The 13372-nt window shown below is 37.3% G+C and overlaps 2 protein-coding genes across 2 annotated transcripts in view; one reads left to right on the top strand and one right to left on the bottom strand.

The window, feature by feature from the left end:
• On the bottom strand, positions 1–5911 carry LOC139139830 (biogenesis of lysosome-related organelles complex 1 subunit 1-like). Its single transcript, XM_070708767.1, has 5 exons — positions 5501–5911; positions 4424–4496; positions 1892–2024; positions 1299–1383; positions 1–882 (listed from the first exon to the last, which is right to left on the bottom strand). Exons 1-5 carry the CDS (start codon positions 5559–5561, stop codon positions 863–865), a joined length of 372 nt encoding a protein of 123 aa, XP_070564868.1. The 5' UTR covers positions 5562–5911; the 3' UTR covers positions 1–862.
• A 2287-nt stretch (positions 5912–8198) lies between these two features.
• Positions 8199–13372, top strand: part of LOC139139827 (integrin alpha-6-like) — a 59088-nt gene continuing 53914 nt past the window's right edge. Inside the window, exon 1 of the mRNA XM_070708765.1 lies at positions 8199–8444. Coding sequence (XP_070564866.1) covers positions 8218–8444 — 227 coding nt within the window. The 5' untranslated portion in view covers positions 8199–8217. The remainder of the gene's footprint in view (positions 8445–13372) is intronic.

The raw sequence follows: 13372 nt of genomic DNA, 5'->3' as shown, positions 1-13372 counted from the left end.
TTGGTATGTACACAGCTGAAGTTACATTTATTTCACAATGAGATAGAAGAAATAAAAAATTCTCATGCCAATCATGCAACCTTGCATAACATTCAATCAGTTTCTATACACACATTGTCAATACTACATAATTTGGAAAATACCCTGCCTCGGTATCAATAAAAAGATGGAGTTATCACCGGAAGTCAAGTTTTGTCTGAGATGTTCAGCTCTTTTCATAATTTTATCATACAGCGCAATTTACCCTGTATCTACATCCTTTCATCTTACATCTCATAGGAAAAACGGGAATTGTTCAATATTTTATGAACTACGACAAGTCATCATGAATGCCACACTGATTTGGTTCCCTGTTTCGACAATATTTGACTTGTCTGAATTTTGTGATTTCATATCCTGACATGTTTTTTTTTTTGTTGTTTTCCCATATGAAGGGGTTTATTTGGTTTTACTCACTGAAATATGAAGGGAATTTGATCATCAAATGTCTGGCAAAATACAGCTCACTGGCACCTGTATCTACTTAGAAGACACAACACTAGAAATAATTCAGTTTGTCTGACACTAAAGAAAATACACTAAAGCGACTGCAACTTTGTTAATTTATGCAGCGTTGGAAATGCCGACTTTTTCTTTGGATTACTTGTATCGAATTTCAGAGAAAGAATTGTTAATTACTAGATTTTCTAGATTTTATACACAGAATAAACATTCATAATATTCAGCACCAGTTGTCATAGATATGAGCTGTTATCATGCTACCAAAAACTGGATGAAAATATAGGCAGTTTTGATGGGAAAAAACTTTGAGAGCAGCATTACAAAGCTGGAAAATCAACCACTGGCAGTCTGATTTACACCGTCATGTCCTTGGTGCTTGATCTGCAACACAATACAAGTAACAATATATCAGTTACAGGAGTCTTCTGAGGAAGTCAGTCACTGTGCTGTATTGCATGGTAGCAACATAAGCTGTCCACTTCTCCTAACACTTCTCATTGGTTGCAAATCTTTATCACCCGTATAGCTGATGAGTTTTTGTTTCACTTTCTTTCATTTACATATACTTATCAATGATACTTTCTCAAAGTCATTGTCAAGTCTTAATGTCAACCTTTTCTTTAGCTGCTACATCAGTGACAAAAGTACCTTCAAACTGACAATACAATCTGTCACCATGCTAATATGTCCCAATTCTGGGTAGGTTCAGAGAATGAACTTGTAACATATCAAAATTAAATACTAGAAGAAAGAATAATTGTAGAAAAGAAGTATCTTACTGAAAATATGTGATTTACCTTTATAAGCATATTCAAGTGCACTAGATATTGTTCTCATGTCAGTCTCTATACTCTTGGCCCAGTTTTCTACATCACCAATTTCCTACAAACGAAAATTGATACATGAATTATTGGGTACATGTACATTGTATGATGTTACTTTGACAGGTTCATCCTGTTGGAGATTTTCAACTTCCGTGTAATTTATATGTTTCAGATCCAACAGAGGTTTCAGGTACAAATGCAATCCATAACCCTACACACACAGTGTAAGAGAATTCAGGGGCTTGCATTTATCAGAATACATAATGCCAAATTTCTTAAAGAAATGGACTCATTTCCACAAAGTACATTGATTGGCATAGTTAGAGTTATTTAAGTTTGCAAAGCAACCTACAACGAGTCACTGTCAGTGGAAAAGATCTGTCACCTTAAAATCCTGCATAATACATGTGAAACAGGAATCTAGATATAAAATGTCAGGCGCAATAAAACTTTGCATTCTTTCAAAATGCCAGTACATGGTTTGCTGATATTAAGATTCATCAGAAAATTAGTGATTGTCACATGCCTATAAGAAGATTCCCAGTAAATACAGCACAATTGGTTACCTTAAGAGCTTGGTTGAATGTTTCCACCAATTGTAGCCATTGCATTGTTTGTTTTGTGAACTGTGCTGCATGTGATTGTAGTTGCTTGGCTTCAGCATCTAGCTTCTTCTGATTTTGATACGCCTGGGAAACCCTGAGACGGTGAGTAGATCAGACATCTGGTCAGCCCATAATACATTGAATTATCAATAAAATGTTGCATGGAAAATACACTGGCAGGAGAATTGTCAATAACAGTAGCTTATAGGGTTAACAGTGGAGTATTTTAGTCATGAACTGTTTATGACAATTCAATGGATGAGTATTCTGTTGGCTTCAGCTAATCTGTTATCTTTGATGTTCCCTGCTCTCTGTTTGCATAATTTATCACGCTTCTCATATATTTGGATCCGAACAATACTTTAGTCACAGTCCTGCTCGTTCAGGATAGAAATGATGATGTCACTGATACCCATAAATACGAATTACGATGCATTTGCATCATTCTGATATGTATCCAACATAAATGACATCATCAGTTTAACCAAATAATGTCATGGGAGATATTTTTCTGTCACCACAGCTATGTTAACGGAACATCATATCAACTGAGCATTTGTTGATGGTAATCCAGTTTATTTTATAACTCCAGTGTTGCCGCCAGGATGCGCCCTTGCGACAATGTCCCCAAAGCAGAACCCGTTGTCCCACACTCTTGCGTACTGCCGTCACCTTGGGCGCACTCGTGAGTTGACTGTGATGGTGTAGTCTACAAGTAATATCTGGTACTGATGATTATCTTTGTTTTGCATAGTTATTGTTAGGCTTACACAACGTACTTTCAAAGCTAGCTATATGATTAAAAGTAATTAAAACGCTGCACTTGATATCATACTTTGCTTGACTGTAGTCCGTCTGATCTCTGATTTGCAGCAGATATGGTATACTGCTTCAATTGCCTGAAATTCAAGCATAGCGACGCGGTCCCGGTAGCTTGAAATTTGTTCAGTGAAACTAATGTGTTACGAAATAATGCAAAATTTGATTGACAACTGCTTGTTGTCCCCAAAATGTACAAAATGTCCCCCAAAATAAATGGTAGTGGGACACAGTGTCCCCTGATCTAAAATTCCTGGCAGCAACACTGTAACTCATGCACATTTGTCTACCAATTTGTACGTGACATGATATACCTCATAGCAAAACACTCACATAATTTCTGTAGCCAGCATGCACTGCATGCGCAGCAAATTAACTGCAGTTTGGAAGGTCAGTTGTACTGTTGGTTCCAACAACTTGTGCACACATGACAATAGTTCTCTCAGCTATAAAATTCACTTTTACTCACAGGGACACTAACTGACGCTGGAGTGGAAATGTCTGGGTACATGATGTACCAGTAGTCTCCAAAGTAGTATACAATTCTAGAGAGCATTTATGTGAGGCATTATAAAGCTGATATTGACTTCACATGGTCTCTTTAGAATCAGCATATACATACACATGTCATGTGCACTGCATATATGGCATATTCCAGTATTCCATGATGAAGGCAATTACTGACTTTGCATTTGGAACAGTGGAGTTAAGCACTATGAATCACTCTGGCTGTTGTACAATGGTTTAGCCACATCAACTTCACCAAATGAGGGTGCGCACCCACTGAGCTACATCAAATTGTCTACCTCGCAGTGAGAGATAAGACGAGGCAATATTACTAGGGGTATGTGTGTAGATGGTGAAAGATTCAGTTGTGTATGGGCACTCCACCATCTCCAACTCTAACCATGACTTTTAAGGCGTAGCATTAAATATTCATTCTCCAACAAAATCTTGCTGAGCTGTTACATCCAAAAGTTAGAATTGATAATTTTTGAAAGAATATGTACTATGTCTAATATTTTGAGAAATGGCAAGACTTTGCTGTGTAGATTGTTCCTAACATTTTGACTCTGGACCTGACACATATGACTTTGTTAATTTCTAAAGTTATTAAAATGGTTGGATGATCTTGTTTTTTCCTTTCTTTATGATGCCTACTTTTGTTTATGTGTCTCCATATCTTTCCTGAAAATGAAAATTGACCATAATTTATATGAGAGATCTTTCAACGTCATGACAAACATATGTAAAGTCTTATGTTATCTTCAGCCACAGTCATTGTTCACTTTTCCTGGTCTATTTTCAAGAAAAAAATTTAAAACACATCTTATTGAAACCAATCACCTTATATGGTTGAGTTTCTTGACAGCATATTTGGATGTAAAAGCAGACCTGCCAACATGATTCCCAAAGTGGTTGGTAACACACCTTGTATTTGTAACTGGACTTGATACATGTAACTATCTAATTTGATGAGGCTAAATTTCATTGTACATGTTTGAGGTGCCTGCTATGTCTCTTGTGGGCAGTACTCTTATATCTTTACTTCAATACAGTAATACACACACTGCCCTCAGTAGTAGTTTGTGTTGGAGTTAGCAGAGTACCCAATAAACAATTGAATCTTTCAGTCTATGATGGTGAATGATTTTTACAAAGTTTTATACTAACCCAGAATTTAGATTTTCAACAAGAGCATGGGTGAATACATTGGCCGCAGCTATTGTTTCTCTTCTTCTCTTTTCTGGAATTAAAGAGTTATACAGATTAAAACATTAAAGTGAAACTTAGATTATCTTTTTATTTTAAAATGAAGAATGTGTTTAATTGTGTTTTATCTAGTACTACAACTACAATTACATGTATAATATGTACTGTACAGGTACCGTATGTATAATGGGCACTGTGAGTTAACACTGGCCTTGCCCTTGGTATATCAAAGGTATATTATAAAGTGACAAATAAAATGTCATCAGGGTTTTTAAACCCCTTACCTTTGAACCAAACCTTAGCAAAAAACACAGCTAATGGATATTTATTACCTTGTTACACAAATGCAATAAAAAATAAATGATTTTACTTTATGATATGATATGTTTATAGTATTACAATATAAAGTAATGTTAACAATACATGGCTTATCACAGTAATCTCACTACTTTCTTTTGAAAATTTGCATCACTGTATTTCACTAAACAATATACGGTACATGAATTTGAAAAAGAATGAGTGGCTGGTATCGACACATCATGCACTCGTAATCCTTGCAGAACCGGGTATTATTTTAGGGATACTGTACTGTTTCATGGTTTGATCACATAACAGTATAAACAATTTTCTACATCCCTGCAAAGCGTCAGGGGTGTGAAAATAGTAGCTGGGTGTTAACTGTTCATGCATTCCATTGAGATTTGATTTGGCGCCCTCTCGTGTTCTGGTCTGTTATACTCCTGACTGGGAAGTCAAAATGGCGAAACAGTTCACCGTTCACGAACGAAATGCCTGTTACTGTAATTAAAAAACACATCAACAGCAGTAGTGAGAAGTGTAGGCATATAGATATTGAAAGTAAAACTGCATTAATCGAGTGGTTACTGAAGTATACCTTGCCAAGACGACGTCTTGTGGTATTACAGTCAATGTACTAATGGGATGGCAAGTACTGCAGTCTGACTGTATCCGCTATCCGAGCTTCGCTTAAAATTTTTCGGAGTTATATGTAACCGTCGATTATAAATTTATTCCTACCTTGAATTTCTCTCCTTGCAGCCTGTTTGGCCTGGTGTTCCTTGAGCAGACTCGACAACATACGTTACATTTAAAGGAGGGTCACTATTGAGAGATATTATAAACAACAAGCTGGGGGAATCCTTCTGCCCTGCTGTAAGTCACCTGACCTATTCACTCATACAGAAAACAGTATAATGCTGTATCCGATAAACAATCTAGTCCTTCGGGGAAAATGGCGTTTATTTCAATCTACGTGTAAGGCAAATATTTGTCAGTTCACGCAATATTAGGAAACGAAAGATTCAGAGCAACTTTATGACACACTGAGAATGTATGTAAAAGATGCCTTCACTGATCGTCACTGCAATGGAATCAATCCGCACCACAGGGAGGAGCACGGCATTCTTATTCTCGACCGCGGAGTGACGTCAGTAGGTGAAACGCATACGAGCGAGGTGAATGAGAGATCAGACGATACAGAAGGGCGAATGATATAGAAATTGTGTGGAAAAAGATCAGAACTAAAAGTTATGTCATTTAGGGAGCGTTCAGTTTTTATGGCTGGGGGGGGGCCGGCAAAATCTTGTCGCCGGTGTTCAAAAAAATATAGACCCCCCCCTGCATTTTTCATGAAAAAAAGATGACCCCCCCTTTGTCAGACGAAAAAAATTGATGACCCCCCCCCCCCCCCGCTTAAAAATAACTAAAACCCATACGTCAAAAATACCCGCATGGTTTTGATTTGAACTCCGGTACGCCGCGCACTTTATTCGTGTAGCAGAGATGCCAGTGCACAAACTTCTCAGCCACATCCATTGAAACGTCTGTTAATTAGGACGACTGTAAGGCAATTTTTAACTTCATTTCAATAGACAACTCATGTCCATGGACATTGTATAAAGTGAACTTTATTGGAGTGGTTCGCCAAAGGCAGCCCTCCGGTTAAGAGGGTCATGGGCCATAACGTAAAGTCAACTTTATTCTAGTGGGCCACCGGTACCACCGGTAAAGAGGGTCGATCATGGCTATTGCATAAAGTAGACTTTACTGGACAGGGCTGCTGAAGGCGCACGGCCATTAAGATTGCCGTGGGGTATTACATAAAGTCAATTTATTGGAGTGGGCCGCCGCAGGCGGCCCGCGGTAAAGAGGGTCGATCATGGCCATTGCATGAAGTAAACCTACTTGGAGTGGGCCGCCAAAGGGTCTGCCTGTTAAGAGGGTCATGGGTAATACATAATGTATATTTATTGTAGGGGCCGCCGAAGGCGGCCCGCCGGTAAAGAGGGTCGATCATGGCAATGGCATAAAGTGAACTTTATTGTTGGTATTATGTTTTGAAAATTGGTGACCCCCCCTTTCTTACCAGTGAAAAAGCGATGACCCCCCCTTTGCGGATTCAAAATTTTGATGACCCCCCCTGGATTTTGCCGGCCCCCCGGCCGTAAAAACTGAACGGTACCTTATGTATATTGAAACTTTGAATATTGCTCTGGTGGTTGAAAAATCCGAACTTCAATTATTTGTTTTCACGGCGCTGTGACGCAAAAATGATGTAAAGAACCAGCAAGTACCCGGTTGGCCCGCGGTCGAGAATAGCGCTGTTCACGGTTACAGGTTTGTTACTAAATATAGCTGTACGCGCGCGACATCGGACACACAGCTTGAAATGCGGACAAATTTTATCAATGTTGCATATATGGCCGTTTTTGCAGCTTGTACTCTGAGTCGTGAATGTGCCCTTTTAGTATTCATTGCTACACCAGCAGTCGCCTATTAAGATGTGTTTTCGTCGTTTTTGCATGCGTAATTTTCAAAATGCGGACAAATATTTATTTTTGCATATTAATGAGAGAACAGTGACGTAAACTGTGAACAGCCCTATAGTCATTCCCAACTCCAGCGTAGCCAAAGCCGGACTCTCGCCATACTCGTAGGGCTAGAAATTCACATTGATATCTGTGACATTTTTTAAAAATGGTCTCCTCTCAGATCTTTATTTCTCGTCACTAGTATATTGTGGGTTGATGACCGACTGATTTAATCCCAAGGGTAAATCAAATAGTAACTCATCAGAAGATGTTTTTAGATAGCGTGTGTGATAGTTTGTGTGGTTGATGAGGGGTTGCAAGCAAGGGAGGAGCTGTGTCTGTGTGTACCTTGATGTTATTGTGTTTGCAAGATCAGCTGTTGAGGGCGCACTAACACCTGCGTAAGTGCCCATTACCAGCGATACTAGTCCCGATATAGCAGCAAACAATGAAAATGTGCACACTACTGCCTTTCTGCTGAATGAAATAATGTTTTTATTAATTTGATACCAAAACACGAGATTATTGATTGTCACTTTTTCTTACCATTTACGAAGCCGCTTATCTACTCTGTTAGCTGTGGCCTGTTGCATTGGATGCCACACCTGTGACAAATAAGATTATAAAGGGTATCTTTTAAAAAACGCAAAAAAAACACATCTACTTTGAGCACCGAACTGTCACTTTCAATAGAAATTACATTTCCAATCTTACTTTGAAGATCTAGTCTACCTTTAGATGTAAAGTGTCGATATATTACAGTTGTTTTTCGAAAGGAAATATAAAATTTGTGCTACTCCCTGTGCTCGAGTCTGCATCGCCGGGTCGTCGACAGCGCGTCGACAGCAGCGGAAGTAACGCGAAAACCCCTCCCACTCATACTCTCGTGTGCGACGTGACTTGGATGAAGTAGGAATTCATAAAATGTGTATTGGCAGACAGAAAATGGCGAGGACTGAAATGCTGCTGCTCTCGGAGATTCTGCTACTGTTGTGTTTCTATACGACTACCCATAGTTATAATATCGAGGAAGGACTTCCACTTTTCAAGGATTATCCCAGTAGTTACGATTACCCTGACAATGAGAGTTACTTCGGATTTTCTATCGCACAGCATCAATATACCAGATCAGACGGCGAAGTAGAGAATCTGTAAGTTCTTGACCGCTTCTTGTCAACGATATGTATAACGTTACTTGTAGAACCTTCACACTGTATGGTTGAATCAGTTGGCTTGGCCAGCTTGCGTTTCTTGCTTCAAATGATACTTTATTGAGACAGTTTCAAAAACGCTCATCGTGGAGCTCCGTTTCTAGCTTCATGGCTCATATAACCCAACTTTAGCTGTGTGAAACGGCTGTGTACAAGTGTCATTTTAACTTTCTGTAATGCGACCACTACATGTACGATTGAAACTTCAGTAGTAGCTAAATATTAATCCATCGTGTATCTGTAACTGAGTTTGAAATACATGTACGCGTCTCCTTGTTGATGGCGGGTGGTCAGCTGGCCAGCCCGATCCGTTGATCGCATGTGGACTGCGGTTTTGAGTTAGACTTGTGGGGAGGTCGCCGATTTTTAAATGTAATGTTACACCCGAGATAACATACTCTGTGTGTGCAGGGTAACATGCTGAAAGTCTTCTTGTCGAATCGTACCAAGTGTAAGCGGCACTCGAGTTCTTGTTTATACTAAGATAAGAATTCCCCATAATTATGTTTGAACTTTCTTTGGTTATAAATCAGAAGGAACTTCAAGGTTTTGTGATCGTCTATTTGGAATTTGCTAAAGGAAAACAAATTCCAACCCATTTGAATCATCAGCTGTTTATGTTAAACTAAAGAGCCGTGGTGCCGATCATTTATCATTTCTGGGAGAGCCCGATGGGATTAGCGTGAAAACCAGACAGTCGTATTGAAGTGGAGCGACATTCTTAATTAATTAATGACTTCAGCAAAGTGAATTGTACAGACAAAGCATTCCCCAAACCGGAGATTATAGTCAGATATCATACTGTTTTCATTCAGATCCCCTGAATATAAATAATCGCACAGACAGCCATATACTAAATAGCATAGTTGTTTGTGTAATGTAAACACAATCGAACACAAGGATGTCAAATTGACGGGTTTGGCTTGAATAACTCTATTGGATACATTGGAAGATAAACCACACCGTGACCTTTGCATGTCTGACCTCTGTAGGTTGGTATCAGCCAGCAACAATGCAGGGTCAGTAGCCTTGAAAATCAATAGTATTACTTCCTATATTCATAGGTTCAAGTGTCTTGCATAACTGTCCAGAGGAAATTCTTTGTCCATGGACAGACGAGCCGTTGATGCTTTTTAAGGAACAGGTTTCCTGTGAATTAAACTATTTGAAGAATATCAGTCATGAGAAATGATATTGATTTGAACAACAACAGGAAATCTCATGACTTGTTTGATATTGTAGATAATAAGATTGCTTCATCATCATCATTCATAGCCCTGCGTACGATGCTGTGTGTTCCGCTACAGCTAATCGCCTCGCTCACCAGCGGGGCGATTAGCTGTAGCGGAACACACAGCATCGTACGCAGGGCTACATCATTCATACACCAGCTAGGAAAGGCATATATTCTGTCCCTATGTAAGGACGATTTCTATTAAAGCTGGGAAAAAACTTGCTCCCAACTAAATTCCCTCCCCATTTACAGTTTAGGCTAAAAGCAGACACCTGTGCCAAACCATTGGTGTGGCAGCTGAATAATGTACTAAAACCTATACTATAGGCACGGTAAAATCATAAAGGCATCATTAATTTCATTGACTTGTTACACTTAAAAATTTAGTAGGTCTCTATATTTCCTTGTCTTGTTTAATTTTTTTATGAGGAAATACTACTGAGCTTTATTGAGAGATTTTTTTTAACATGACTATAGTACAGTACACTACAACTTATAAACATGAAATATAAAAAAGTTAATACCCAAATATAGACTGGAGAAAAACATTGTTTTCCAGATTCATGATAATTCTTGGAAGGTTGTCCCAAGGTTCACTGTACTGCATATCATTAACTCCTGTAGACAAAATCAGTACCCGAGGGTAGTTATTCCTGATTAATCAAAGGAATAAAAAAACATACATTTTCACTGGCAGCATTTCCCAATGTGGAAGTTGCCAAGTCTATCTTTGTGTACCTGTATGTCTGACTCTGAGTGGATATCTGTTGATCAGCCAAGTGGTATTGATTTTCTACCTGCAATGATTTGCTTACAATATTAAGGTAATACCTCTTATAAGGCATTTCCGTAGTCTCCTACATACAGCTCTGTAGCCATGCACAACATTAGACTCTATTCACACTGTTTTGCGCACTTCCCGTCCCCATTGATGTCTTACAGATAAAGCACAGTAAGTTAAAAAAATTAGGACTTAATAGCGTAATGCTGTCCAAGGTTTAAGTCTGAGTGACAAAGCAACTTTCATGCTTTTATTCAATATAGAAATTACTGACTGAATTGGGTATTTATTGAGGGGAAGTGAAAGGTTCTTGCGTTAGGTCCTTGCCTTGGAGTAGTTCAGTATGCAATGATTGAAATTTCATGAATTAGGTTTGTTGTTGTCAGTGCCGGTGAAAAGCAATAATATGAGTGTAACAATTGAATTCTCAGTCAATTTTATGTTGTTAGTACAGTACATTCAATTTTACACTGGAAATGTAAAAATAAGGGAAATATCCATCACGTCCATGCTTATTCTTATGCTTCAGCTGTGCATAAATCTTTGTAGAATAAAATGCCGAAATGAATTTTCAGAAAATAATTGCAAATGCTCATTATTCTCTTTCAAGTTGCAATGTGACAAAGAATGCATATTGATGGAATTACTTTTAATGGTGGCAGTTGAAATAATTTGTTTTGAAGGCACAACGATTGCTTGATTTTTAGCTTCATCTGAGATGATGAATGGTAATGCTTGTTCTGCGTTCAACTATTCAAATGTACTGTACTTAAACTCAGTAAATTGTTTGAATGCCATAACTGTGGTACAAATTTGTTACAGATTTGATCATCTTTTTCATATTTGCCTACAATAATTTTTATCCAAAACTCTCAAAGTGTCTTGTTCAATTCTCACAACGGAAGATTTATCTGAAAATTTGTATTTCTAACGTGCAAGTCCCTGAGAGACTTCAGAAAGACTTTCTTCAAAATAATCGCATTTGATACCATCATCCAATGCTATTGGATAGTGTTTTCATTCTGAGAAGGTCAATTGAAACCATCAGGTTAATGTACATGTAGACTGGAATTCACATTCTTTAAAAATTGTTAGTGACGGCACGATGATTGAAATTTTTACATCATGTTAAAAGGCCAATAGCCGTAACTTTTAATGACTTCTTTACTGTTTTTGTTTTCATTGCCAATTGCAAAGTTCTTGTTTTACTCCCCAAGCATGTTGAAACACCAACAATTTTGCTTTGCAATACATCATTCATCTATATGTGTAACATGCAATATTACTGTTTACACTTGAACTGAGTTACAATAAGAAACTCAACACTGTGTCTCAATGTGCCTTTGGAAGTAGCATGAGAACTGTTGTTGATTTTATTATAACATAAAAATAGTGAAAACAATTATCAAGAGTTACAGCTATATGTCGTTTAATACATGTAAAACAATGGTTCTTCTAAAAGGGAGAGGCTTAAATTGTATTGTTTCATAACTTAAAATAAGTGTGTTTCCCATATTGAACATTCCTATATCACATGTACTTGTCCTGTAACCAATGATAGAGTTAAGCCTTCCATTCAGACATAACTTTGTTGACAAGTTATATATATTTATTTTGAAGACAGCCCTGTTAGTGTCTCAACAAAGGGCCCTGGCTTGTGGTTGGTAGTCATGGCAACAGGCTGTAGTCATGGCATATACACATTAAAAATTTGTCATTTTCTTTTTGTAGATCTTGTCTACTTAGCATTTCTTGACTGAAAGTTGTACATGTGCAATTCTTAAATTATTGAATAATGAAAAAATTATGCATTTTGTCTTAGTTTGATGTGGTCACACATTTCCTTTCTTGATTTTAAAAAAGTAAAAAAATTAAAACATATTTGGCATTGATTTGCAAAAATGAGAAATATAGATATAGTTGTCAATGAAAATACATTTAATTAATGAATTATAAGTGTAGCACTGCAAAACCTATTAGTAATCAGGGTGGCTTTAGATATTTGTTTTAGAAAGGAATGTAGAGGTTGTTGTGTGACCGTTACTGACATGTAGTATTATGGATGATACATGTATACGTGTATGGCATGAATGCTGCATTTTATACCTTGCAGACAGTGACAAATGAGAAAAGAGCCATGCCAGATGATAAAAAGCAATATGACACTTGTAACATATTCTAGTTTCCGATCTTTTGTAGGAGACAAAAAATACAGTTCTTCAGGTTTCGGCAAGGCAACAGATATAGCTTGCAGATTTTTACTCTTTCCAAATCAATTTTTTATTTTTACTGATTTGGTGACATTGATTCAATGTCAGGTCTCTTTGGATTATAAACATTGACTTTATTGGTTTATCTGAAATGAAAAGAAGATGTCTGATTAGATGCCTAAAACACTGCATTGTAGAAGTATCTGATGCTAATTTTGTTTTAAGTGCAGTATGAGAGGTCAGTTAGTATTCGTATATGCAAATTATATTAATGAGCATTGTTTCAGTATTAAGATTTATGCTTATAATTCTTTATCAACTTTGAATATTCATGTTCCCCACATCTTGCATTGCATGTAATTTTGAGATATTTAAAAAAATAACAGCACCAGTGATTGCAAGGAACAGTTGGTCATTATGAAATGGCATTACGTCACATGCCATAACTTATGTTGACAATTTTAACATCACATATATCAGGCTGTAAATAGAAAAAATCCATTAAACAGTTTCATTATTATATAATTAAGAATGATGTTAATGCCCATTTAATTTATATTCTTGATTAGTATCTCTTCATGAATGCAATACTAATAATGTTATAATGGAATATTTGTGAAATTTGACATGGAATCATTTTATG

Source organism: Ptychodera flava, chromosome 9, assembly GCF_041260155.1.
Source record: "Ptychodera flava strain L36383 chromosome 9, AS_Pfla_20210202, whole genome shotgun sequence".
In the NCBI taxonomy this organism is placed as follows: domain Eukaryota; kingdom Metazoa; phylum Hemichordata; class Enteropneusta; family Ptychoderidae; genus Ptychodera; species Ptychodera flava.
The sequence above is the reverse complement of the archived record's forward strand: the minus strand, read 5'-3'. Positions and strand labels throughout refer to the sequence as shown.

Bases quoted from the DNA above. Each gene is read 5' to 3' on its own strand.
- LOC139139830 (XM_070708767.1), bottom strand. From the start codon at position 5,561: ATGTTGTCGAGTCTGCTCAAGGAACACCAGGCCAAACAGGCTGCAAGG. The intron at 4,497-5,500 runs GTAGGAATAAAT...CTTTAATTCCAG, and splicing joins TGCAAGGAGAGAAATTCAAG to AAAAGAGAAGAAGAGAAACA. The intron at 1,384-1,891 runs GTAACCAATTGT...TTTCGTTTGTAG, and splicing joins CATTCAACCAAGCTCTTAAG to GAAATTGGTGATGTAGAAAA.